Below are 27,910 nucleotides of genomic sequence, written 5' to 3' on the forward strand. Positions count from 1 at the left end.
CATGAAGCATTCAGGACTTTGGCAGCTTGATGTCTTCATGATAAATAATATCAACATCACTGTGGCTTCATCCACCTGTTACAATGTTTGGAATTACTGACACCAGTGACTCGGAGCAGCTACTGCGTGATTTTCGCAGGCAGAAAGAGCGCCACAGCAGCACCGTGCAAGAGGAAAGGGAAAAAGATATCAGTCAGAAACTTTGGAAAACCTCAACATTAATGCCGACTGTTAGAACTGCATTCAGAGCACAAAGTTTTATATAACGTTTATTATTTTAATACAAAAAAATCTGATATAAAAAAGAAAACATAAAAAATGCTTTAAGTTAAAACCGGTCCATTCCAGAGTCTCTCCCTACATAAAATTTAACACAAACAGCTCAGAGTGTAACAACCAAAACACTCTGTACAAACTAAACTTTTTTACAGGATATAAACATCGTCCACAGGTATGAGGCAGTCTGTTTGTCAGCCTCCGGTACAGGTTACTCTGCAGTGCCATTTTCCACAAAAACAAAACATCTTCACAACAAAACAAAAACTTTACTTATTAAACGTTCCCAGAGTGTGAAACTGGTGCGTTCAGGGAATCTGGGAAAATGGGACTACCACTCAGAGTAATAAGAGTCACACTTAAGGTCCAGATGATACTGATTTAAATGAGACCCTTCATTCAGTCAGAACCTGCCCTGTATCCACATCAGTACTGAATTCTTCTGTGACTGAGGTACACCAATTGCTGTGCTTGTTTTTATCTCTCGATCATGTCCAAAAACTGAGAAAGGGCTTCATCTTTCAGTGTTTTTCAAACAGACATACATATTTGGTGCTTTGAGGTTTTTGGAGGCTGCAGAACTTCAGTAAGAGACAGAAAATAGTTGAGGACAACATTTTTTGATCTGATCTCAGACTGCCAGCCATCAGAGACAAATGTCTTCAGACATTTCAGTCACTCTTAGGTGCATAAAACAACTACAGGAGGGCTTGACAGTCAATATTTTTATGTGAGAAATAACATTTTCACATTTTTGATGTTTTAAATGAAAAACATCAGAAACTTGATTTAAAAGAAAACAACTTATTGCTGATTCACACATTCACATATCTCCTGGGGTTTAAGAACAGCCCTGCAGGAGTACAGGTTGAAAAAGTTTGTGTTTATAAGTTTGAATACTGTACAAAGACCTGCAGCACTGATATAAAATTAGTGTGCGGCATTTTCAAGACACGGTCTTGCACATAAAAAGAGGTGATGAGCCCTGACTGACAGAAACATGCAGATTCTTTGACCTCCTGGGATGATTCAGGATCAGAAGCAGACTATACAAACCATCTGAAGCTTGCATACTTTAAGACTCTACTCTACTCCACTTTTGAACCACAAACAACATGAATTTTTTTTGTGGTGCAATAACCTGGCTAAAACGATGATCTTTTTTGTTTTGTTGTTGGAAACAGAGCGTGGACACCTGTCAGAGTTTGGCCTGTTCAGACTCCAGGCTGTTAGTTTTCTGGGGTCATAGTTTAATCTGCTGGTTGTCTACGTCCCATTAAAGCCTCCTCGCTGCCCCCCTCTGTACCTGAAGCCGCCCGGACCTGCAGGGCTGTGGTACCCTCCCAGCAGTGAAGGACCCGTGAAGTCCATAGCTGCCTGCTGGAAACCCCAGACCAGCGGGACAGCACCTACAGGGCCTAAACCTCCAGGCCACAGGGGTGGCTGCCCCAGGAGGCCCCTGATTCCTCCCAGGGCATTCAGGGGCCCCAGCATGGGGGCCCGGTGAAAAGGCTGTCTGTGGACTCGAGGTAGGTGGGGGTGAAGGAGACCAATGCCCCGCTGGCTGGGCGGTTGGTACTGCAGGTGTGTAGCACCCTGCTGCTGCTCGCTCACATGTTGCTGAGGGTGCTGGATTTGTAGTTGGGGCAGAGCAGGATGTGAGACACTCTCGTGGTTTGTGACCGAGGTGATGTTTCCAGGTACCTCACTGTTGCCCGGTGGTGCTGCCTCTTCTGTTATTGGCTGTTCATAGCTGGCTTTTGTTTCACTACAGAAAGAGAAGCAGAAGAAGAGACTGAGCAGGAACCGGACTGTCAGAGGTTGAAAACTGAAATCAGCACAGCTTTTATGGATGCATGTCAGCATCACATGGAAACCTCTGGGCCACAAAATGAAGTGTACACAGAAGTGCCAGAAAGTGCAGTTGCACTAAGGGCCACTTGCGGCTCTAAAGGTAAGTCGAAAAATTCTGTTTGTATTTTATATGAATACTCGAACAGTGTTAATATTGCAGTCATATTACAAACTGGCCTGTAAAAAAAGAGCAGGACTCAAACCAGCGTGTTATGTTACCTTGTTCTGTCCTCGCCCTCTGCTGGACAGGTGGTGCAGGGCGGTGCACTACTTTCGTCTGCTTTGGAAAACGCAGGCTCTCCATGTTGATCTGCTTCGCTGTGTGTCTGATTGCTCAACGCTGTCACTACAGCTGCGTTCTGATTGCTCGGAAAGGCTGGCGTGCCATTATTGCCAGTAGCCTGGTTTCCTGCCTGTGAGCCCACCACTCGCACTGGAGTGCTGCCTCTCTGATCTTCAGCCTCTCTCCCTGCACTTCCTCCTCTCCTCCATCCCTCTGTACCAGGCTCCACCTTGTCCTCTCTCCTGCTGCTCAGCTCTGGCTGCAGTACGGAGTGAATTGAGTCCAGTGTGGCTGCCACGGCTTTCCTGCCTGGAGTAAGCTGTACTGCGTCAGGAGGACCTCCCTGACCCAAAGGAGAGGAGGGACTGTGTAGGAAGCCTTTCACAGGGTTAATGCTCAACTCTGCCTGGGACTCCAACTGCTGCTGCTGCTGCTGAAGCTGTTGCAGCTGCGCCTGACGCTCTGCCCGCAGTTGTAAGATGGCCTGTCGAAGAACCTCACAGTCAGCGTCCGAGTGGCGAGGGACCCCGTCCTTACAGGAGGCGTCAGGGACGAGCTGGTCAGAGGGGTGAGGGACAGAGGTTGGGAAGCCGGAGCTGGGCTGTGGAAGCTGCTGTGGTTGGGTGATAGAGGAGAGCGAGTGGTTGTGCTCTGGAAAGATGGACAGGGAGCATTCAGGACCCGAGACACAGTCACTATGACTCAGCTGACCCCCGACACCTGAGGAGAGAGGAGTACTCCCATCAGAATGGATGACAGGGCTGCATTTAAAGTTAAATGAATGCATGTTATCTCTAAAACATGACTTTAAAACATGACTCTGAAGAGAAGGAGACGGAAGGAGAGAAGGAGTGTCAGTATAGGAGTAAAGTAGGAGAAACAGAAAAGATGGAGAGATGGTAGAGCAGACATTTCAAACCTTTGGCACCTTTGGGAGACAACATGTCATCTATGATTGGCTGCTTTGCCTTGATGTCATGACAACCAACTATTTGGGAGAAGTTGTGCAGAATTTCATCGATATTGGCAACAATGATGCCCCCGCTGGAGTAGGCCGTGAACTTCTCATTATGATGCTCTGAATAAAAAAAAAATTTAAAAAAAGAATGATGAGATTATTTTCTCATGTTAATCACATGACATATTAACTTAACAGTCAGCTGAGCCGCTGCACATGCAGTCATACTGTGCACAGAACATGAAGATTTGTCATTCATAACTAATTGAAGCCAAAATCATGAACAACATGAAAATTTGATTAACCACCCGACCAATCAAATGATCAAATGTTTATTGGTGGAATTTATCATCCTATAAATGCACTTCAGGCACACCGCTCCTATGGTTTTAAGTCAAGTGAAATAGGAAAGGCAAAAAGTAAAAGCTTATGCAGTTCAGTTGGGTTTAGTTTGCAATCAGGTAACCAGTCACCAGTATTAATCAGGTGCCCTGAGAGTCACGCCTGCTCACATATACGTACCTGTGAGGAAGATCGTGTGTCGGTACTGCGTGTATCGTCCCTGCAGTTCGATTAGACAGTCCAGGTCAGGCGACTGACGGTTCATCATGTCGCAGTGATGATAAGGGAGGAACTCCACGATCTGCCGCTTCTGATAAGCTGACAGCAAATCCAGCAGGCTGGCTGCTTCTCTCCTGAATCTGATGATCAAACATACACAAATCATCCACGTTCAGCCAGCAGGAGGATGTAGATGCTTCTTCAAACATCTTACTGTTGGAACAGAGCTGCCCCCCTGCACATAAACGGAGAACGTGTAGAGCGAGTGGAGTCCTTCAAATTCCTTGACGTCCAAAACTCTGCAGACTTCTCCTGGTCAGCTAACACCACGCCCCTAATCAAGAAGACCCAACAGTAGCTACACTTCCTAAGGGTGCTCAGGAAGAAGCAACTAAACGCCCTGCTGCTGGTGACCTTCTACAGATCCACCATCGACAGCCTGCTGACCTATGCAGTGACAGTGTGGCACACCAGCTGCACGGAGGAAGACAAGAAGGGACTGCAGAGGGTGGTAGATACAGCACAAAAAAATCATCGGCTGTCCCCTGCCCTCGTCTGCCATCTAACACTCCCGTTGTCTCAGCAGGGCCAGAAACATCTTGAAGGACACTACCCACCCCGGCTACCATCTTTTCAACCTACTGCCCTCTGGCAGGCGCTTCAGATCCATACGGGCCAGAACAAACAGACTCAGGAATAGCTTCTTCCCCAAAGCTATCACCATACTCAACTCATCAATTCTCTGCCTGTCTGTCTCTGTACTATACTGTACCAGTACTGTACTGTGTATTTATATTTATATATTTAAATTAAGTGTATAGTTAAATTATTGTATAGTTCTTATAATGTGTTAAAGCACATGTGCACTTTTATAAAGCTGTTTTAATCTCGTTATACTATGTATTTTGTTACCATTCAACCACACCTCTCCAGTCAGAATGTATTCCAGCTTGGAATACTGAATAGTGTGACATTTTATCCACAAGGTCACCAATGACCTGTTTACAGTTAAGGTTAGTTTCACATGTATTCTTTTAATTCCTTTAAAGTTTTTAAAGTAAAATTTATATATCCTGCTAGAATTATATAGCAGTTAATCTGTAAAGCCTAAACTAATTTAAAAGAAACTTGTTTTGAAATGTGACACCTATAGTTTCTAAAATGGCTAAAGGCTGTTCATTACACAGTGAGAAGCAGATCTACTACCTGGCTTGTTCTTTTAATTTTTTGTGCGTTTTGCAGTGAATCTTCCACCTCCAAACATTCTCTAGAGAACTGTGCTGTTCCAGGAACATCAGCAGTGCCGCCAGTCGTTCTGTAGAAAAGCATTTCATTAATTAACACTCCAGTTATATAAGTAATGCATTTGTTTTGATTGACAGAAAAGATAAAATCTGTTTTTATCTTTGTGAAAAACAAAATTTTCTCCATGTGTAGATGTGATTTTTTCCCACTACATTTACATACATACATACATTTACATGGCTGCTTTCTGATTCTCTGACCTACCGTGAGTGATGCAGTCTGGACTGAGGACCAGCTCGTCTGATACGATGCAGCCTCCGGCTACAAACAGCTCATTGTAGCTGTTGTTCCTGATGTCATCCAGCGTATCGATTCCCACAAACACCACAGCGGAGTGTCGCTTCAGAGACACCAGCCCTGGGATCTGACAGCAACACAAACACATAAACAAAGCTGCTGTATGTGTGTTTTCAATGTGGGCTTCTCATGACTCAATATCTACAGCAAAACATCGGTCAAGCATGAAAAACTCAATTCCTCACAGCAGTGGCACATAAAAAGTGCAGCCGCTGACAGCTAAGTACTGCAGGAACCTCTGCAGCATACTGCACATACATATTAAAATCAAAAATATGTGGAAAACCTATCATTGGTATTTGTACTAATCTTTGTCCTATAGTTAGCGCCTGCCACAGAGAAGGCAGAAATCACAACAGACATTGTTTGTTTGCAGTGTTACATTTAAAAGTGCACACAAGTGTTGTGTTAGAGCATTTAAGCTCTAAGTGCGCTGGTCTTTCCTGTCCAGGCCATCAAGTCAGCACATAATTGATGCATAATGCCAGCGTGATCACACGAGCCTCTGCATTGGTTTTACTCCTTCTACTTTGCAGTATAAAAGTACATATACATATATATACACATACATATATATATTCCAAAATTTATTCCAACAGGGTTGGACTCGGCACTTTTGCACATAAATCTGGTATACATGTCGTTATTGTGTCATGTTGATGTCACGTTGTCAGTATTGTGCAAACAGCAAAGAAATAATCGGAGCCCTACTACCTTCTATGTGTACACAACCTGCTCAATAAAAACTGATTCTGGTTCTGTGTGATCAAAGGGGTGCTTGTACAGGTCTGTTAACTCCTGGTTAAATAAAGGTTAATAATGAAGAGCTACACAAATGGACAAATCTCACAGAAACTTTATACAGCTAGTGAGCAACAACATTACATTTGACCTCTGCAAGGTCAAATAACGTTAAACTTATTTTTAAAACTCTGGGATTATAGTTTGCATCCAAAGATCACATTTGAACTCTGACCTCAGGTTTACATTTCACATATGCCTTTCTTTTAAGCTGACCCCAGAATGCATTACATCTTTAGAGAAAGAGAAAGAGCTGCTGAGGTCATTTGAAATATACAGTAGTATAATATTATATAATAAGCTTAAGTTACTCATGTCCAATTATTTACAAATCAATACCCTTTTTTAATCTTTGTGTCGTGTCATGTTACCCTTACTGCACTACAAACTTCTTAAAGTACATTTAGAAAGAACAAAGATGACAAAATCAGTACATAAAATATAATCCCATTCCCTTAAAGGTAAACTCACAGCCCAAACCACTTGCGCTTCAAACATGTTGACACTGCTGGAAATATTCTGCGTAGGAGGTAGGACACATGAGACTTCTTACTGCACGGGACTACTAGACCCTTTATTTGCACTGTACTAAGAAGCTGCAGGTTCACTCACATGCAGCAGTGCCTGGTGTCTTAAAAAAAACGAGGCCTGGAGAGCTTGAGTGAAAACAGCTGATGTCTACAGTACACCACAGTAAGCTCCACTTAACCACAACCGGCGCAGTCATCATCAGACAAAACGTGTGGATTAAAGCAGAGTCCGTCAAGACTTTACAGCTGTTAACTACCTTGTGTACATGTCCAGCTATGTCCTTGTTCTTAATGATGACCAGGAGCCTGTTGTCAGGGTCTTCTTGGCTCAGAAAGGTGATCGGATTCTGCTCCACGTTACCCTGCTTCAGCAGGAGTTCCTACAACATAACGTCACACACAAAACATAAACACAAATAAAATAACTCTTCACTTTAACCAGAGATTATACACATTTATACCAACAAAGAAAATTGGTCAACTCATCGTACGCAGCAGCAGCAACAGCTTTGTGTTTAGCTCCTTTAGCATTAATATAACTGGCACTACCTCTTTCATATTTGACATGTTAAACAGTCTCTATTTGCGATTTTCTTGAGATCATCTTGTCAAAGTAGTCAAGCTGTTTATTTATAAATAAGTAAAGGAAATCCAAATTTAAAAACAGTTAAAAAATAAAAATAAAAAAACATTCTGGGGACTTTCCTTTGGCTCTTCGTGTAGTGTGAACTGAGCTGCCCATGAGGCTACCTTTATATCTTTGGTGACCTTGTCTCCTGGTTCAGTGCAGTGGATGTAGAACTGCAGGGAGTTTTTCTTGACTTCTTTGATGATCTCCACCAGGCTGTTGAACACATCTGGCTGCAACTGGCTGATCAGGGAGCTCAGGTCTGTGGCAGGGGGTGCGGTCCCCACACTGGGCTTGGCGACAGGTACAGAGCTCGGGCTGGATGCCGGTTTAGAGGGATTGGAAGCTTCTCCCAAAGGGTCAGAAGTGCCGCCTAGCCCCGGCAGAGTCACAACAATGTTTTTAGCTGGAAGAACACCCCCACTGTCAGCAGCAGCAGTACATAGCACAGTCCTCGTGGTGCTGTTTTCCTGTGTTTGGCTGACATCTTGAGTGATTGTCCTGCTGATTTCTACAGTTTCATTCTGCTGTGGTGTCCACTGGGAATGTGGTGATGTGCTAGGTGGAGGGCAGAGGACAGAAGTGTTTGCAGGCTCATAGATCAAACCAGATGAGGGGGTAGGAATTGATAAAGAAACATGAGAACTTGTGGGATTCCTGTAGGTTGTGCTGTCTGGCAGCCACGCTTCATTTCCTCTGGAGAGCGCTAGGCTTTGACTGACTGTGGTGCCAGAGTCAGCAGCTGTCCACTCATCACAGGAAGCAGACCCCTCGTCATCTCTGCCTGTAGTATTAGCTGCTCGAACGCTGGCCACAAAAGCACTGACTGTATTCGCTAAAGTGGAGTCAGGGTTAGTCCCACTGAGTTCGGGCTTGCGCTCTCGCCAGCCATCATCAAACTCTGTTATCATGCTGTTAATGCCGTCCTTTAGTGAGTCCACGTAGTCCTGCACGGAAGGGCAGGGGTTGTAGAAGGACACATACTGTGAAAACTGAGACACGGAGGCGTAGGACATTGTGTGTTGTGGTGTAGGTGTTGCTGTGATTAAAGTCGAGTGAGGATACTGAGCTAAGTTATAGTGGGTGCTCTCCTCCTGCAGGAGCAGCTGAATCTCAGAGGAGAAGTCACCAAGATGTCTGTCCACAATGCTGTTAATATCTGTGCAAGCAGAGGCTGAGGAGGGAGAACCACCTACCAGCTCCTTCACATTTCCCTTTTTACAATCCATCTCTTGGATCTCCAAATCTTGTTCATGATCATCAGTCGCTTTTATCTCTCGTTTCTGCACCTTTTCACCTGCCTGACTTTCTTTTTCCTTCACCAAAGCTTCTACCGCTTCTTCTTTCACTTTAACCATTCCTCTTTCTGTTGCTTCCTTCACTCGCTCAGTGGATGGTGACGAGATCCTTCTCTCTGGAGATGGAGGAATAGATGGACGGATGGCTGCAGAAACACATGGCTCTTCAGTCTTCTTTTCTTTACCCTGAGGTTTCTCCCCTTTGTCACTGGATGCTGCTGCAGGAGAAGACAGTGTTAGACTGGAGACAAATTCTATTAACTGTACACGAAGGTCAGCCCATTTAAAAACAAGCATATATTACAAGAGGGAAGGATTACAGGAGTAGAACCAATGAGGATCGTGTGATTGCACTGGCACTATACATCAGTCGACTGCTGATGTAAAATATAATAAAGTTTAAAAAAAAAAAAGTCTCACCTTACACTTACAAACTGTGATCTTCATACTATGAAATTTTTCTGCGTTACAAGTCGTTAAAATCAATACAGGAACACTAAATATCAATGTTTGAATTAATAAATGAAAATAAATAAATAAATACATGGAAATACTCAGGGAATAGGTCTCTACTAACAAGGCTCATCTCCTGCACACTTAGCCACATATGTAAAACGCAGTTAGCCATAAGTTCAGGGGCAGGGGAACATGGCAGCTTCCACAAACTGGCGCCCGCTCCTATGTATTTCTGATATATTAAATATAAGTTTAGAGTTAAGAATGCATCAGTTTGATGTAGGATGTAATTACACACTATTCTAGATACAATATCCTTTTTTCTGTCTTAATACCTTTTGAGAGCAGGCGCATCAGTAGCCTATAATAGTCATATTTTAAATGAACGGTATGGATCGCAGACTGTGAGAGGGACTTTGTCTTTAGTTTGCAGTAGGTATCTGAAGCCTTTAACACATCTGAAATGCTCAGGTTCCTGTTCAGATCTGGAATTTTAAATGTCAGAAGTGCTCAGAAACACGGGTAAAAATAAAATCGTACTTCATACTGCAAAAATAGTAAATTTTTCATAGCTTCCTCAAATATATTAAAGCTGTTAAATAAATAAATAAATCAGTCACAATGATTTACACAACTGATAACCCAGAATTTAAAGGTGCAACATAAAATGGAAAAATAAACTTGGATTAATTTTTAAATTTGCAGTTGGCGATCAAAACTGCAGGTGGCATTAAAGTCCAGAATTCACTGATACATTAAGCAAGATGCTCTCAGGTTGCGTGATGTTACCTGCAAACTCCCTGGAGGCCATGGAGGTTAACAACTCCTCGTTAGCACTTTTGTGGTTCTTATTAAGTAGGCTGAGCTCATTAGGCTGGGAGAATGTGTGGGGCGGAGGGCTGGCCTCCAGGGAAGGAGAAGGTGGGGAACTGGGCTGAGGAGATGGGCACTGTGTGGGAGATTGGGGAGGGCTGGGCTCTGGAGATGGGCACTGAGACGGGGAAGGTGGGGGACTGGGATCTGGAGAAGGACATTGCGAGGGTGAAGGAGGAGGACTGGGGTCAGGTGAGGGGCACTGGGAGGGGGATGGAGGCAGGCTGGCCTCAGGGGATGGGCACAGGGAGGGGGAGGGAGGAGATCTGGGCTCAGGAGACAAGGTGGGGCTCTGCCTGGGAGGGTTGGTTGTTGTGGTGATGCTTGTAGCCATGGTGAGGTGCAGGAAACGAGGATCGTGAGGGATGTTCCTGTCTCCCAGGGCGTACCTCTCTGAATTCAGACCTGCAGACGGAAAACACCAACATTTAGTTTTCAGTCTGATTAGTTCTCCAACTCTGTGATCTGCAATCTAAACTACAGGCTGCTGTATTCATCCTAACTGTACCTGGACACGGTTTTAGCACAAAAACCTTTATTCCTATGATGGATGTTAGTAAACAACGTGGCCCCTTATCTTTTTATTGTTCATACATTTTTTCGTTTTTTGAGTTTTATTCTGACTTTAATTTACTCTTCATATTAAAATCTACAGTATTTAAATGTGTGGTATGACTGCTGATTGTTTTTTTTAAATTATTGTAAAATGCACACGGTCTGTTTTAGAGTACAGATGTCTGACTGAGCAGACAGATACACCTGTTATGGGGATGAGGACCCACGGGATCTCATATTCCTCATCGTCATCTTCATCAAACTCCATTTTTTTCCCCAACTCTCTTCTTCCTCCTCGAGCTGCTGCTCCGTGGTGATTCATCTCCCCGCTGTGCGAGCTGGGACTGAATCCCTCCAAACTACTGACGCTACCTGCCGTCTGCTCCTACAAACACAGGAAAACACACTTTGTAATCTCACCTGCTCGATTTCAAATGGTTTTGTTTTATGACACTTTCCGGAAGAAGCTTATCCAGAGTGGGAGCTTTATTTAGAAGTAATACAAATAGAAGCAGCTTTGTAGCAGGTAAATATGCAAGTACTTATATATTTATAAGACAATAATACAACATTGGTTTGGGGATAAAATATTAAAAGATAATTATACTAATATTCATAAGAGGGATAGGTAATGCTAATTTCCAGCTGCTTACTTTCATTATTTAAGTGTAAACATTAAATAACTTTGATAAAGCCGTCTGTTAGGTTCGGTGAGTCAGACTTTTTCCACCTGGGTGCCTAAAACAACAGATCAGTGTTGGGAGCTGCTGATGAGAAGCCTTATAACAACAATTTTCCAACCAGTAATTCTTGATTTCTGCTGCAACATTTGGTGTAAACAACATGAAAGGATCACTGGTGTAACTGCATGGAGGATAGCTCTTGGCACACTTTGTGACTCTCAGGAGTGACTGAGCATTGTTTAAACGTTGGTAACCGCCTTCCTGAGTATTGCTGCTGACCATGTCCATCCCTGTATGACCTCAGACAACCAATCTGCTGATGGCTGGTTCCAGCAGGATAACACACCATGTCATAAAGCTCAAATCATCTAAAACTCCTTTCCTGAACATGACATCTCTATTCAAATGGCCTCCATAGTCACCAGATTCAATGGACCATTTTTGTAAAGTGTTGGAATAGGAAATTCACTTTGTGGATGTCAATGTGGACAAAATCGCTGAGGAATGTTTCCAGCACCTTGTTGAATCGATTCCATGAAGAATTAAGCTGTTCTGAAGGACACCCGGTAGAAAGCAGGCAAGAAGATGACTAATACATTGAAATAATACATAACAACCTATGTGATTGCACTGGTATCATCTTCCTTATCTCTTGTTGGTCTTAAGATGCTAAGAACACTCTAAAAACCACTGAGATCATTTTATAAACGACCCTTAAAAGCTCTTGACAGGAAACCACAACAGTATCACAGCTGTGATATGCTTCAGGTTTTAATAGGCTTTTTGTTCTGCAGTCCAGTATTCGCTTTATTCACTGTAAACTAAAAAACAACAACAAAACAAGTAAAAGAAAACCCTTGCAATGCATCTCTAAAAATTTACCAGGAAACAGAAGGTAAAAAATGTGTGTAACACTGGTACCCACAAACTAACAAGTGCACTTTAATGAGAATTGCACTTTGCAAAGTAGTCCAGTAGGCTGAATTGAACCCTTCAGCAGACAGGTTCTGGCTGCCTGACTGCATGTTTGACATCGCTGATCTAGACAGTAATTTTGTGAACAGACACCATAAACATCAAATACCTCCAGCTCATCCTGCTTTCTCAGATCAATGTCACAGTTGGTGGGCAGGCCTAGTTTTGTAGCCAGCTTATCAAACGGATACGACCCCCTCAGCCCATCTTCTTGTGCCTCATAAAGGCTCTGATTAGCCGTTCCTCTGGCAGCCTGGTCGAGGCCTGGAAATGAGCAGAAAAATCAACTGAAATAAGATGTAAGCAGCAAGCTGCTCCATAACAGAAGGAAACAGAGTTAAAAGATTCTGGTTAAACAAAGGAGCCAAAAGAAGAGCAGGAAGAATGGAAAGTTTCAGCATGTTGTCCGAGTATCCGCTCACTTGTTAGCAGGCTCAGAAGTTTGGTGGCAAGTTCAGATCCGTCTTCTCTCAAATCAGTATCCTTCAAACCCAATGAGCCAATCACAGACGTGAAGGAGACAGGAGACAAGGACACTTGGTTTCCTTCAACTTAGAAGGCAAATCCAAAGAGAAAACATGTCATCAGTCAATGATTGTGAGCTTGTTAACAAAATGAAAAAAGCAAACAATCTTTGGTGTTCTTAAGAAAATTTAGAGGGAAATTTGACAAAAAAGAATCATCGAAAGAAAAAGAGCTTCCCCTGATGTTGCATGAATATACAAATATGACTCACTCATGAGGATTTGCTGTCAAACCTAAGTTCATTCATGACTTTAGAGGTTACATTTGAGGACCTGAAAGCTGATTTTCATGAAGCCTGGGATCAGGTCATATCAAAAAACGCAGACATGCTTTTCCCATCTCCTCACCTGGGATCTTGCTGTGCCTTATGGGTTCCTGGGATGCTTTCAGGTATTTAAGAGCCCTCTCTGCCGCCTGCTGCTCCATCTTCCTCTTCCTCCCTGGAGCCTGGAGCCCCCCTCCTTCCTCCCTCTTCACCTCATTTTCTGCATTCCTCTTGCAGGTCAGAACAAGGTCGATCAGCTGCTGCATCTGAGCAACAAGCATCACTGGTATGAGTTCATCAACCCCATAGGACAAAAACAATTTCTGTCACTTTACCTCAGTAAACCACCCACTGTGGGTCTCTCGCTCTCATTTCAGATGCAACTGTGAAACTGAAAATGTGACATCATAATGTGTTGACCAGACTTTCAACTTAACTGCCTTAAATCTGAATCCACCAAGTTGAGTTTCCTCCCTTGAGATTTCCTGTCAGGTCTTTACTACTATAAGTTGCTGCTTGTTTGTGGGTCTTTCAGCCCTCAGTTTCACCACTAGTAAGTGAAAAGTATGCTCTGTTTGTCTAAGTTTAGGTGAATGACTCAAGGAAATCTATTTTGCTTCGCAGGATTATTTTGCACATTTCAATCTCCGCATTTTTATTTCCGGACTCTACTGAAGTAGCTTTACATGACTCACAAATCTAAATAATCCTCATTCATATTTCTGATTCTTCCCTATCCCTCTGAGCCTGCTGCTATCTGAAGCTACCTGATATGATATTTGAACAGCAGGTGAATTAGAGCCTCTACTCATAGCCAGAGCATATTAGGAATATACATTCTAACAACAATGCCTCGCCTGTATTCTTAGTATAGATCAATAAAGATTTGGTTTGACTACCATTAGAATAGTTTCTGGGTTTTTCCAGGGGTAGCAGCATAGGCAGAGACCACCCTCACTAACTTCTGATGCAAACACAGTCAGTTGGTTCCATAAGCAGGCTGAAATATAAACAGAAACCACTCAGCTCAGAAAAGAGCTTCAAGGGTTACTCCAGGATTTCAAGGGGTAAACAGTTAAAGATTTCATGTAGAATTTTGAAAAGTGTAATATTTGTAAATATTCGCAATGTAATCAACATGCCTATTTGTTTGCTTCAAGAAACTGAACGAAACAAGGAGAAATAAACCAATGAGTATATAAAAATATATATTTAAAAAAATATATTTGCCATAATTTTCCATCAACTTGTTACCGGGCATCCACCACAAAGGGAAGCAGAGAGAGAATGAAGAGGGAAAATGAAGAGGCTGAAACAGGATTTCATTAAAATAAAAGACTGTGATCATTTAAGTTGTTCTTGCTGAAGGTCTCCAACACTGATCTAACCCAGAGTTCTCCCCAGAGCTTTCTGGCCCGGAGGGGGATATTGAGAGCACCCATAAACTGCTACCAAATGTAGCCATTTAACCCAAAAAACAACTGAATTACTTTTAAGCAAACTGAATAATATTTCTATTAAACCCCTTGAATTAAGGCTGAAAGTCCGTAATTCAATAACATCTTGAATTACAATATAATAATTTCAATACCATTAAAATAACATCTTGAGTCTTTAATTTTCAGATAAATAATATTGGTGCACAGAGCTGTATCACTGTCCAAATACTTATGGACATGACCAGTACAAGTGGACTTACTAAGCTGCGTTATGTTTTTTTGTGTGACTGTTCACCTTTTGTGTGTTGGTCTGCCCGTGCCTAGTATTTCCTGTCGCTTCCTTCTCTGTTGCGTCTCTTTTCCTGGCTCTTGCTTCCTGATGCGGCTGCTCAATTCCACAGTGCGCCTCTAATAACAGCCTGGCCCGAGCTGCTGATAGAAGGTAGAAGGCGGGGCTGTACAGGTAGGAGCGCAGGTAACCCTCCAAGTTCACCCGATGGTGTATGGGAGCAGCAACTGACTTTTCCTTGTCATCCATCTGGGAATCGTACTCACCCATTGGGTACTGTCGAACCTTGGGAGCAAACACAGAAACGTTACAGTCCCCAGGGGAAGTGGATATTTGAAGGAGCCAGTTTCAAGAGATTTGGGTCGTACCTTGCCGTCTTTCAGGCCAATGAGGTATTCCCGTGCCTGGCGCTCCACACCAGCAGACAGCTCAGGAGGGGGGTTGGCACGAACTTTGAGCAGGGCATGATGCATTGCTGGGATAAACTGACTTAGCCGTGACATTACTGCAGCACCAGATGTCTGAGACTCAGAGGCATCATGGGAAGAGAAGCCAGAGTGCGGTGCTACATGGGAAAAAAAAACAAACAAACAAGGAAAACATCATTAGGTTGAAAATAATGTTGATTCAGCTGTTTAACCCTGTCAGCAGAGTCAATGATCAGTATTAACACTTAGGCTCAGTGTCCTGTGAACTGTGGTTACACTAAAAATGCTTGTATGATGACTCAATTTAATTTAGCTCATCAAAAATTGGTTTTCAGGGACACCATTAATGCTCCTGTTATTTTCTTTTCAATATAAAACTTTACTTTGTACCAAAAGGCAACTACAATAAATGAATGCCCCTCATTTACGGCGATACTCACCAGTTTTGGACACATCTCTGGTCTCTGGGAAAACAAACAATGCCTGAAGACACCTCTTCCAGTTCTCTCCTCTCTCTGAAAACACATTAGCTCACTCTATTACTTTCATTATAGAAAATTCATAATTAATTATACAACCAGCAAAAACATAGTACATGAACATTTCACTGACATCTACCAATATTTTCTTTGCAGAGAAAACTCACAGCAGTGATAAAATTAAGGTTAACTACTTCAAACAAGAATAAAATTACGATGGGTTGGATTGTGCCAAATCTGCCTTTAAGGCACTGAAATGGGCTGAAAGCACCAATAAAGAGGATTTATATTTGGTCACCCTCCCCTTCAAAGTTATTCTCCAGTATTTTACTATCAATTTAGAAGAGGTGAGATGGCCTCAAGACACATTTCATTCACACTCTCCATCAGAGGATGTTACAGTAAGTTGAATGCTCAGCCTGAGGGATGGATCAAACACATTAATGAGCATGTTTCTGCTTGTGCTTCAAACCCCATGCTGGCAATAACTCTAAACATGAAGACTGGAACGGTCTTACATAAAAACTGATATCTGCCCAAGTTTGAAATTAGCAAAGAAAACAATTTACAGAAGCAAACATGAAATGGGTCAATACGGGACTGACAGAGAAGTGATCTGACTTCTCTAGCGCTAGATACTGCCTGGATTTGAATGAGAAGATAACGCTGAATAGTGAGAAATGCGTATTTATTTATTTTTACTCTTGATTTTTATCCAAATATTATCCTGCATACAATTTACCAGTATAACTCATAGTCCCATGCCTTACCTGTGGGCGTGGCCATCTGAACACTGGACAACAGGAACAGAAAGCCTTTATCTATAAGCGGAGTCACTATAACCTGTAAAGAGAGCAGACAACTTGTACTCAACACTTCCTGTCATTCTTCACATTTTATTTTTGTCTTCCTTGCTACACTTAGTTCAAACTGCTGCTGTCTGTGGGACATATTTACAATTTTTAGTATCTCTGAGACTCCAATAGTGATGCAAAGCATGAAAATAATTCTCCAAACAACTAAAAAACACAACAACAAACAACTTCTTAAGATAAAATAATGTTTCCACAAATCCACTTATCATTTTGCATTGCTTATAATCTTTTTGTAGTTTTATCACAATGAAAGTCAAAAATGAGTTACTGGGACACTTAATTACAAACCATTGTCCTACCAGCATAACAAGATAACTCAAGAATATTCAACTGCTGTCTAACATACATTTTACACCAAGTAAAGGTTCAAAAATAGAGTAAAAATCACTGTATCACAGAGTTTCAGCTGATAATGGCTCAGAACTTCACAATCTATTCACCTGCAATATCAAAGTGAAATAGCTGCCTTTGATGTGAGGCCGTTTCAAATAAAGGCAACCTGCTTTTCTCTGTAGGTAAATAAAGACTCTGGCAGATATATAGTTTCCATATATAGCTTCCATGCACTGTACATGAGAATCTGCTAGTCCTCTGTGATATTAAAGCAAGCAGAACCCACCACTCGCTTTATCTCCAGCTCATGCAGCAGTCTCGTCACGCTGGTTTTAGACCGATTTCTGTCCATCACTTCCAGAAGACTGCAGTAATAGCCGTTCTTCACAACTACCAAAAAGAAAATATAAAATAAGTCCCATCCACTTCCTCTTTCAAGCTCAATGCACATGCATTTTGAAAATATAACTAAGAAAGGATTTTTGGCAATATCTGAGGGTGAAAATGCTGTTACAGAAAGGGTGATTACTAGAATCTTATGTAACATTAAAGTGACTGTAGTTCTGGTGTGTAACGTGGCATCACTAAGAGGATTAATGTGATCTTACCCTCCTGTCTGCTGTTGTAGAGGTTATAGGAGAACAGGCTGGCAGGGAGGAGGTTGGTCACCTGGTCGAGCCTCATCAAATGACCAATTTCCAGCTTCTCTGGTCTGAGGGAGGATCATGGTGAGACAGACACAGAGCGAATTATTTTAAAATGGTAAGGATGCATTTGTTTAAATGTGCATGCAGTTTTTTCGAAGTAAGTAAAAGTAAAAATTATACTGCGAGGGATTACAGATCATTAAAGGCAGGCTGGTAAGCTATTTTATAAGGCTAAGCTAAAGAGTTGAGCGCAATGCATCACAGAAAACATGGACACCAACAATGGAATTTAGTCAGCTAAGCCAGGTAAGCTTTCGAGGTGTTGATGGAATATGTCTGTGTGTGTTTTCATTTTAGTTGAAACCTTTTCTCAAATTTTTTTTATTTTTCCCCCACTCTAAGAAACACCCCCATCCAGTGTTTCCCATGCTTACACTTTACCCAGTCAGACTGCTGAGATATACTAATTATTTTTCAGTGACTCGCTTTTTATTTTTTCCATCTGTCTGAGAGAAAAACGTCATAAGCACTTTAGCAGTGGCCAATATCCTCAGTCGTATTTTTAAATTCAGTAACAACTAACCGGCTATTCCCAGCCCTTCCTTTTTTGTTTTGCCCTACCTCCGGGCTTGTAAGCCAGGGTGCTGATGTGGTGGTTCTCATTCAGCTTAGATAGAGGATCTATGGAATCGAATATACTCCTAAATGTTAGCGTGCCTATCTGCAACATAAATGGCCTGTATTTGTATAGCGCTTTTCTAGTCCCTAAGGACCCCAAAGCGCTTTACACAACCTGTCATCCACCCATTCACACACACATTCACACACTGGTGATGGCAAGCTACAATGTAGCCTCAGCCACCCTGGGGCGCACTGACATAGCCACGCTAACATTTTATGTTTCACTAGACCAAACTCAACTCTCGCTAGCTGTGGTCCAAGATGGTGGAGTTCACGTGCAGGATGGAAGACTCACATCACAAGTAGCTGATTATATCATTCAAGTCTATCTAAAACCCACTTTAGATTTCAATCCATCTTTAAAGATAAAGAGGAGTCACAAATGTTGGTCAGTAAGTCAGCAAACTAATGTCTTTTCTGGTCATCCACACCCCACCTACAGGAACTCCATAACCCACAGTTTGAGAACCACTGCTTTAAACAGCCTAAAGGTCAGCTCAGTACTCACAGTTTGTGGGGTAGGAAGGGAGGAGACAGGGAACAGAGCGAGATCTGAAAGAGCACTCGGTCGCCTTTCACCAGGTCTCCAGTCCACACTGTGAACTGAGCATGCTCTGTGGGAGAAAAATAAAACCTCATCAGCACCAGAGCAAGACTGAAAAGAAAAAAAAACAAAAAACACAGAGCTTCCTATTTTATATCCAAGCAGTGTAGGTGACCTTTCACATTCAGGTGTGATTACATCGACAAAAAACAGGGACCAGTGCTCACCTTTACTCCCCTCTGCTGACTGACTGTTCGACCTGCCCACCAAACACAAATTACAAACTTCATGTCAGTTTTGGCACAGAGATAGAGGTTAAAACTCAGAACCATTGTTGATTCCTCCATGTCTAAAATGTCCGTCAGACTTTTATGGAATAAAATATAAAAAAAACAAAACAAGAGCACATTCATTAAAAGACTCCATTTCTAAAGTTAATTACTGAAGCTGCTCTGGCTGCTTTTTCCTGGAAACCTGCGAACACTCTCTTTAGGTGTCATCTCGCTAGAATAGCATCAATTTACATGTTTCACATACCTGATGGGTGCTACAGGTGCACTGGGAAGAGGAGAGTCTTTTCCTTTAAGCTGGAAGGAGACCACAGCGTACGGGCACACCTGGCGAGGTCGCTGTCGCAGCTCGTCGAATGAATACTCGTAGAAGTATTGCTGGAATAATCAAGAAAACGGTTTTGTTTAAAGCAGTCATTGCTTCTTTAAAAGACTCACAAGGTTCCCAAACGCTTATTTTCCTCTTCAATAACCAGACGTGATTGCATATGTCAGTACTTTTTCACATTTACACATGCTGTGTCTATACTTGCACTGCCTACAAGTAGATTCACAACAAGTATGAACAAACTAAATGAATCTCACTACAAACACCTGAAAAATAATTTGAATGATAATGATTAGTGGTCACCATCTTGGCTCAGAGTAGAAAAAGAGGTGCTGTCAAATTAATTCCAGCTAGTAAAAGTAGGATAAGTCATATGCACTGATCACGATGTCACCATTAGCGCTGACAACATATCCTCATCAGCAGATAGAACTGATTTTTATTTTCCAGGCAAAGACAAAGAAAGACAAAATTCGAAAGAGGGCCAAAATGGGATCACAGACACACCAGATGAGCCTCCTTCTCCAAACGGAGCACCTCTCTATGCTCCTTCGGTAGCTGCTCAGCATACTGTGGCTGCTTCTCCATGATGAAAGGAGCAAGTTGAGGTGGCTTCAGCGTCTTGAGTGAGATTTTGGTAGCACATTTATATCAGTGTGCAAAGGGCTTAGGTATCCAGAGGTAGTGCAGACATGTTGGCAATGATCCACCCAAAACAGATGGATGGGTGCATGGATGGGACAAGTTTTTGACAAAATGAGGTGGCAATCACAACAATCAGAGTCAAATGCTGCAACTGTTATTTGTGTGAGTGTACAGCCAGCCTGTTCCATTTCAGACAACACTGACCCATGAAATGAAATTCACACACACATTAAATATGAGCCCTAACCCAACCATGGAAAATTTATTTTTCAGGTCAGTCCTAGTACAAATATGGAAACTAAAAATTTGATCATCAAACAAAAACATTTTAACTAGAAAACCTGTTTTAGCGAATAAACCATCTGAAGCTGAAAGATATTTTTCATGTCATTTTGTTCAATTTAAAACAAAAAATACATATTGACAGACGTGTAATTTTAGGTCTGCTTTTTCAACAGCTGAGTCATTTCCACACAATCCTCTCTGGATATTGTTTTTAAAGTTAAATTCAGACATTCAATTCCTGCCAAACACAAACCGGACCCCAATAACACCGCCAGAACCAACTGAAAGACTCCTGTTGACTATAAAACATCTCAAAGCACTGAAACAATTTTCTGTGTTGAACAGATAAAATGTGTGTAAAATGTGTGGGACATTATGTTTGTCCCAGAGTAAGTTGTCCATTTCTCAGTTTTTTTTTTCCCCTCTGTGTTTGAGTGTATTTACCTGTGTGAGTTCAAATGCGCGGTATGAGTTCAGCGAGGTGACTTTGCTGGCGTTCTTGGAGATATGGCTGTCAAAGCGAGGCGTTGGATCTAGAAGGTTTTTCATGTTTTCATAGATGCTCTTGACTTTTCCCTAAAACGCCAAACAAAGAATTCCACTGCAGATTACAATCATTTCTACCACTACGTATTGAGTTTAACAACAAAGATTTATCAGAATCAGTGTGCTGCCGGCTTTCTCACCCGACGACACGTACACGCCATCAGGGCTCACAGATTCTAATGCGTCGGATCTGCGCTTTGTATTTACGTCTTTTTGCGGATTCCGTTTACCTGCTTTCATTTGCTGTTTTAGCTGTTTGGTGGTTGTCAAAATAGTTTTGTGATGTTTAACCTATATATAATTTAAATATCTACAGAGTGAGCCATCTAACAAATGACATATCCACAGTCACAACAACTCAGCAATAAATAAAACACAAAGAAACATAAAATAAGCAATCAAATCGATAATTACAAGAAAGCTTTCCTCACAAACTCTGTTCTTGACTTACATCAGTGACTCAATACTGCACTTTTCTATTATATCCTACTAAGTGTTGGTCAATGAAAGAAAAACTATGTACTTTAAAAATAGCAGCTAGAATTGCTTGAGGGTTTTTTTTTTAATATTTTGAATATTCAAATGATGACTAATGACGATGACTATCCCTTCTACAAAATCAACAATTTGCATGTCTCATGTCCTTGCTTTTCTCTGCTCTTACTTTGTGCTTTTATAAATGCAGCAAGACATTAATGAAGCATTATTTTAGTATTTGTGCAATTGTCCTCAAAGTGCAGGCTTCAGCTCGTGCTGGGGTCTAAACAGAGAATAACATGGAGCTGAGTAAAGTGATAGATTTTTCATAAAATACAATTATTTGACCAATACAGATTTTTTTTTTACCTGAATCCCAAATACTCTATTACAGAAGTACTTGTGAAACATAAGTCCATGACTTTTCCTAGACTTTGTGGATTTATTGAACTTTCCAACATTTTTAGAGGTTTGTAAAATTCCTTGACCATTCTCAGCTTTTCCACGCACATATGAACCCTGTAACTTACCTTCATCACTTTGAAGATGACAATCTCCCCCGTAGTTCCTGGTGTTAAGGAACTCATCTGCAGCAGGTCTGAGTACCTTGACAGATACACTCCTAAGAACATATGCAGACACATATGTCACACACACACACAAAGTGATAAAATTACTACTTATAGAATTTTTTTTAAAGTGGTACCTTGACTTAAGAGTGCCCCAACTAACAAGTTTTTCGAGATACGCCCAGTCTCTTGTACAATTTTGAGTTTAGAGCTGAAATTTAGAGCAACATCTGCCGAGCATGTCGTGTTTCACTCGTTCACCTTATGCGGTTATCAGTGTTGTTCTTACATTTATTTTGCAAAACTTTGCTTTTCCAACCATCCGGAGGCGGCGTTTTTGAGGGCCTGGAACGGATTAATGGCATTTCATTTATCTCAATGGAGAAAATTGATTTGGCATACGAGTAGTTTGAGTTTTAAGCTCCGTCACAGAACGAATTAAACTCATAAGTCAAGGCACAACTGTATATTTACTGGAAAGCTGATTCAAAAAAATAAATTCAATATCAGCTTGTTGTGACTTCTCCTTTTAGCATACAATAACTCAATATGTAGATCATTTGTGCACTATTACCTTTACTGGGGTTTCCCAACACTGTGATCCAGCTTTGACCCACAAACAGTCCCTTCTCACAGAGCAGGGGAAGCTAAAACAATAAACAAAACACAAGTTAGATCACAGATATAATGAAAGCTCAGTCTTAAAGGACATGGTTTATTGGCGTGATCCCAGTTATTTTACAGAGAAAACACAGTCATTCAGTTTTCTAGGAACAACTACAAGCAGTGTCTTTTCCCTGTAAACTTAATTTCTTAAGAAGAAATCTTCTAAGAAATACATACTTCCCTTAAGTAAATCAACTATGTAAATTGACTATGTCTCTGGATAAAGGCCAAAACAAACAAAACCACTGTTAACTGAACCAATAGCTCGGTGTCACTCCTACCTTTTGAGTGTCTGTCAACAGGAAACAGTAGCACTCCTCCAGCTCCTTATCGGTCCTCCCCTCTGCCTTCATCTCCTTCCTTTTTTCCACAAACTTAAAAACACACACACACACACACACACAAATAATGTGATCAATCATAAACACAAACACACACAAAAACGATCAGTACAATGATCACTAAACAAACAATATCATCTCTCTAAACAGCTTTTCCTAATGACAAACCTATCCAATTCATAATTCTTACTCCAAGACCTAAATTTTCTCACAACACAAACATGGCCTCTGAAATAGCTGCTCTACCATGCAAATACAGGCAATACATTCACATGTGTTCAGCTCATTTCAGTGTAAATAAACAGTAGTTTTTATTGAGTGAAATATTGATTTGTTCATTTCCTGAGCACTGCACTGACACTTGCACATGTCCATGGTACCCCAATCCCGATATTTCTATTTAATTTCTTTTATTTATTTAACCAGGAATTTTTTTTTTTTTTTAAAAGATGAACAATCTATTTTGCGTGATCGTGCAAGACAAATACACAGAGCAGAATACACTAAATAAGAACTGATTCTGTTTTAACTAAGCTAACTATATTAGCTTGTCGAGGTTAAATCTCCTTTAACATCTCCTTTTACTTCCTTTAATATTGAAATATATGATTTCAGAATTCAGGATTAAAATTACTTTTTTTTTCTTCCTAAAATCGAATCAGTTATACTGCTTACTGTACTGTGACAATGTCTGTTCATTCACCTCCCTAACTGACAGATGTGTTAACAGGATCTACAGCTAAGTAATACTGGCATAATTTTTGTGGCATCACATTAATTTGCATTGCTTACTAAATCTGGCCCCTGTTCTCTTCCTGTGTGGACGCCCCATAAGAAGTTACGTCACCAACTACCAGCTGAAGCTTGCTTATGACTGCTCTTTACTCTCTCATGGAAAGGAAGTTATCTACCCAAGCAAGGTGTTAAAAAAAAAAAAAAAAGACAGCAGAGTGGTTTTGTGATACTTTGATCTAGAAAATGAATAGTCAGAGTACACCAGCGGTTTCAACATAAGGCCCTGAAACCAAAATCAACACACCAAATCGTCCAATCCAACCCACAGCACAGCTTTGGAGAATGTTAAATCTTGTGTTTGTTTTATAATGTTCTTACTGACAAAGACATCAACTACAGCCTGTAAGTAAATGATGAACCATTAAGGGGCATAAAATGAGCTGCTGTCTACTGTCAGCATTCCTTAAAATAACATACAAATTCCCTTTTTTTTTTATATATATATTTACTACAGAATTTGATTTTTTTAAGAGGCGGTTTGCATTAAAAAAGACATTTTCTTTGACTAAAAAGATTTCTGGTTTTTATTTTATATTCCAGGCAGTTTTTCTGCATTATAAAAGTAAGATTTACATTGCGGTTATTTGTCTTAAGATATATCAAGCATTAAATGCGTAGTTAAACTTCTTTATATGGAAAGAAAGGTGAGACAATGTTTTTCTTTGTTTTTAGTACTATCATCTGTGTTGCCCACAAAGTAAACTGTTACAAAACCACTTGACCAGACCATCCAAGCAAAGACGTGTGGTCACAACCTGCAAGTAAAGTAGTCCCTGCACGTAACCCACGGTGATCTTGATTTCCCCCTCCCTCCCATTTAGTTGTTTAATGAATTCACGACTCTGACTTGTTTATCTCTCACCTCTTTCTCCAGCAGCTCACTGTAGACAAGCCGAGGTATGGAGTACGTAAAGCATCCAGCAGAGTTAGTGTCGATGTAGCTGGAGGTCAGGATAGTCATCATGTCTTCATACTCTCTGGACTCAGTGGAGACATACTGGAACAGAGCTGCAAGAAAGACCGGAGAGATTAGAGCCAATAAAAACCACTTTCACAAATAATCCCTCAGAATGATGAATCCATTTTACCTTTATAATTTACATATATACCTTTACACTGTCTTCATTATTTCATAGCAAGAAACAGGTGTGTTTGGCTGTTTGCAGTGTTCTCTGTTCAACATAACATTTTCTTCCACTGGACAAGTAATTGATGATGTAACTTCTTTTGGGGTGTCCACAGAGGAAGAGATAAGGGGCCAGATTTAGTAAGCAATGGGCCACAATATTAATTCCATGAAAAGCTGATATCATGACACCCCTAGTTTGCAGGTAACTGAACTTGATGCCTTGCTTTGTGTATGTGTAACAGGCATATAACGAGCTGAGGGGGAGCTCTTTCAACCGTATCTTCAGTTTCCCTGGTCAGTCCTGGTCATCACTGACTTTAACACACTTGCCTCTAGAAGGACCATAAACTCAAGTCAAATAACAGGACTTTAACTTGAGCTTGTACAGAATATTACTGCTCTTGTCAGTAACCCTGCTGTTCACGTATATCAGACAAAATTGTAAAATTTGAAATAAAGCCACCAATATGCCCCACCCTTTATGTCGCTTTGAGCACAAAGGCTCCTCATAAGGAGGCCCACAGAAATATTTGACAGACTGGCTTAATTACAACAGGACAGGTGCTGTTTTTTTTCTTTTTTTAGCCAGATTCTCAGGAGAACAGGAAAAACCTGTAGCAGCTGCCTCCCTCGGAGTGGAGAGGGCTCAGCTGGAGCATCAAACACTAATATGTGATTTAACAAAAAGAGCTAATGCCCCCAGTAACCCACAACATATTTGTCCGTTCCACAGCTACAACACCGGGGTTGAGACAAAATATTCAAACACAAGCCAAAAAGATGTGGTGGTAGTTTCAAATTGTGGTCTCAGACAGCTATAATACATAAAGAAGATGTCAGCATAGCCTGACTATCTTTGAATTTACTGCTTCAAAAAACCCTATAATCATCAGCATGGTGGTTATTAACTATGTTTGTTAAATGATGCATTCAAAGGAGGAAAAAGAAAATAACTAAGATTTCTCTTGAACTAAAGGAGGCTTTTTCAGTAGGAGTGGTCTATTAGGCTTGGAAAGACTGCTTGGAAGGTACCAAGGAACATAACAGTTTGAGTAGGACAGGATAGGATAGGATAGGATAGGGAGTTGCATGGAGTACATGGGGGATATATATGCAATGACATCCTTTAAAACTGGCTCCCGGGCCAAAATTATTGTGTTGGTTTGGTGCTAATCAAGGCAAAAATAAATTACCATGGTCTCAGGCTTACATCTTTCTGACCTACCAACAATCCCTAAAAAGCACAACACCAAACCTTATCTCAAAGCTCATTTAACTTTTAGCCTTAATCTTATAGTAGACTCTGTAAAAAGCGCCAAAAAATGTCCTCAAGATCCCATTTTAGGGTCGACACGATGACAGTAGCCATAAACACAAGAGCAGAAAGCGCAAAGTACATGTGAGCACTTGGACACTTATAACTGGAATGTAAACAAGGAGGCGGTTACCTCGCTTTAGCTAACCCTCGTTAGCAGAAGCTAATGTCAACATAAAGGGGAAAATGCAGCTTATAATTTCGTACATGAATGCGTGGATATTTACTTTCACTCACAAACAGCCTAAAATCATCTATAAAGTGAAAAATAAACACCTGTTGCACTTACAAGCATGTAATTAATGTTAACTGGCTGGTGACGCTAACTCCTAGCATCCCTCACTAAGCCTAACCGTGTACTCAAACACACTGGAGCTTGTACGGAGTTTGATACACGTAAAACTGATGGTGACAGTAGGGCTGGACATATGAAATACACATTTGTGGACACAACCGTCATGTTGTGCGATGTAAGAAGAGAAAACAACGTTTTCGAATTGATACTCGCACGTCCGATAATGGAACTTCCCCGTTGCTAACTCAGGTTCAGGGCAGTGTTTCAGGTGTAAAAAACAAATCTAAACAAATTAGCACAGAGAAGTCCTGAATGCTATGGTGTAATTTTACTAATATACAGACACAATGGCCCACCTTTCTTTTCCTCAGTTTTCTTCGGTATGTGGAACTTGTAGGGCTCCTTGGGCATATGCCTCTTATGGACTATGTGAGGTGCCGAGTTCCTCCTCTCCATCCTCCCGCCAGCAGCGCCCGGTCTGTCCGCTCCAGGCTGACTTTCTCTGGAAGGGGTTAGGTCGATCACCTCGCCATCTTGCAGGCTAACATTAGCTCCAAGCTCCGCAGCAGCAGACACCCTCCTCGAACGACCTGCTTCCCTCCGGGGCAGGCTGCTGTCGTCCATTGTATGTATTTTGGACGTAACGGAATAGTCTCTCCTCAACCGTCACTCCGGCACCTCGTCTCTGCTACAGTCCCGCGATGACACCGCTGTTACCTCCTAATCCCGCAGCGGAGGGAGTCGGAGCAGCACTCAACCCGCACCATGCTTCCTGTGGGCGCAGATCTTCTTCACTGAGATTTAGCTGCACCTGGTTATCTCAATGCTGCCATCTTCTGGAAAACGAACCCCATCCCCACAGTTTCATTACGGTTTCAGTGGACGCAGAACAGCGATGGGTAAATAAACTGTAAAATAAAGCATGTCAGGGTTCAGGGAGGACAAAGCCCCGAGCCTAAAACTGCGACAGTTCCCACGATGTTTTTCCACGGTGTAGCACAAAATGGTGGTATAAAGGGCCACTGAAAGGGAAAATAAGAAGCCGAGCAGCAGGGCCGTGCAGAGACGTTTAAAGGGGCGGGTGCTCAAAGTTAAAAAGGGGCACATTGAACCAGACTGAATAACAACAACACACATTCATTCATCAAGAATCTAATATGGGATCGCATCATACTATATCACTGTTGTGAGGTGGCGACAATGCAAAGCAAACGTAGCCTATGTTTTACCTGATGGGTACAATGTTGCTGTTGAGGGGTTTCTGCTGCTCCTGCTGCTGATAGTGCTGGAGGGCAGGGCTGTGTTGATCTGAGACTGTAGACATTAAAAAGTCCATAGGAGAGATGGTAGCTGATTAAACAAGTATCATGACATAATAACAAAATGCAAAG

At 41.5% G+C, this 27,910-nt stretch overlaps 1 protein-coding gene across 3 annotated transcripts; it reads right to left on the minus strand.

Annotated features, from left to right (window-relative positions):
* Nucleotides 1–242: 242 nt before the first annotated feature.
* On the minus strand, nt 243–27,298 carry tasora (transcription activation suppressor a). 3 transcript variants are annotated; one of them, XM_023154959.3, is made up of 28 exons: nt 26,876–27,298; nt 24,643–24,788; nt 22,926–23,018; nt 22,553–22,625; nt 21,940–22,031; nt 20,831–20,962; nt 19,376–19,506; nt 19,066–19,097; nt 18,803–18,908; nt 17,575–17,678; nt 17,253–17,356; nt 16,529–16,601; nt 15,720–15,794; nt 15,220–15,416; nt 14,858–15,136; nt 13,206–13,389; nt 12,756–12,884; nt 12,443–12,597; nt 10,880–11,060; nt 10,037–10,525; nt 7,616–9,006; nt 7,123–7,245; nt 5,442–5,601; nt 5,139–5,247; nt 3,894–4,072; nt 3,333–3,491; nt 2,350–3,133; nt 243–2,044 (listed from the first exon to the last, which is right to left on the minus strand). In XM_023154959.3, the coding sequence occupies exons 1-28, from the start codon at nt 27,141–27,143 to the stop codon at nt 1,543–1,545; spliced, it is 6,450 nt and encodes a 2,149-aa protein (XP_023010727.3). In that variant the 5' UTR covers nt 27,144–27,298; the 3' UTR covers nt 243–1,542. The 3 variants fall into 3 exon arrangements, with proteins under 3 accessions (XP_023010727.3, XP_014268414.3, XP_004548847.3); XM_014412928.4 differs by having other exon boundaries at nt 3,342–3,491; nt 7,616–9,009; XM_004548790.6 differs by having other exon boundaries at nt 7,616–9,009.
* Between the last annotated feature and the right edge of the window lie 612 nt (nt 27,299–27,910).

The sequence above is a fragment of the Maylandia zebra genome, linkage group LG5, assembly GCF_041146795.1.
Source record: "Maylandia zebra isolate NMK-2024a linkage group LG5, Mzebra_GT3a, whole genome shotgun sequence".
In the NCBI taxonomy this organism is placed as follows: domain Eukaryota; kingdom Metazoa; phylum Chordata; class Actinopteri; order Cichliformes; family Cichlidae; genus Maylandia; species Maylandia zebra.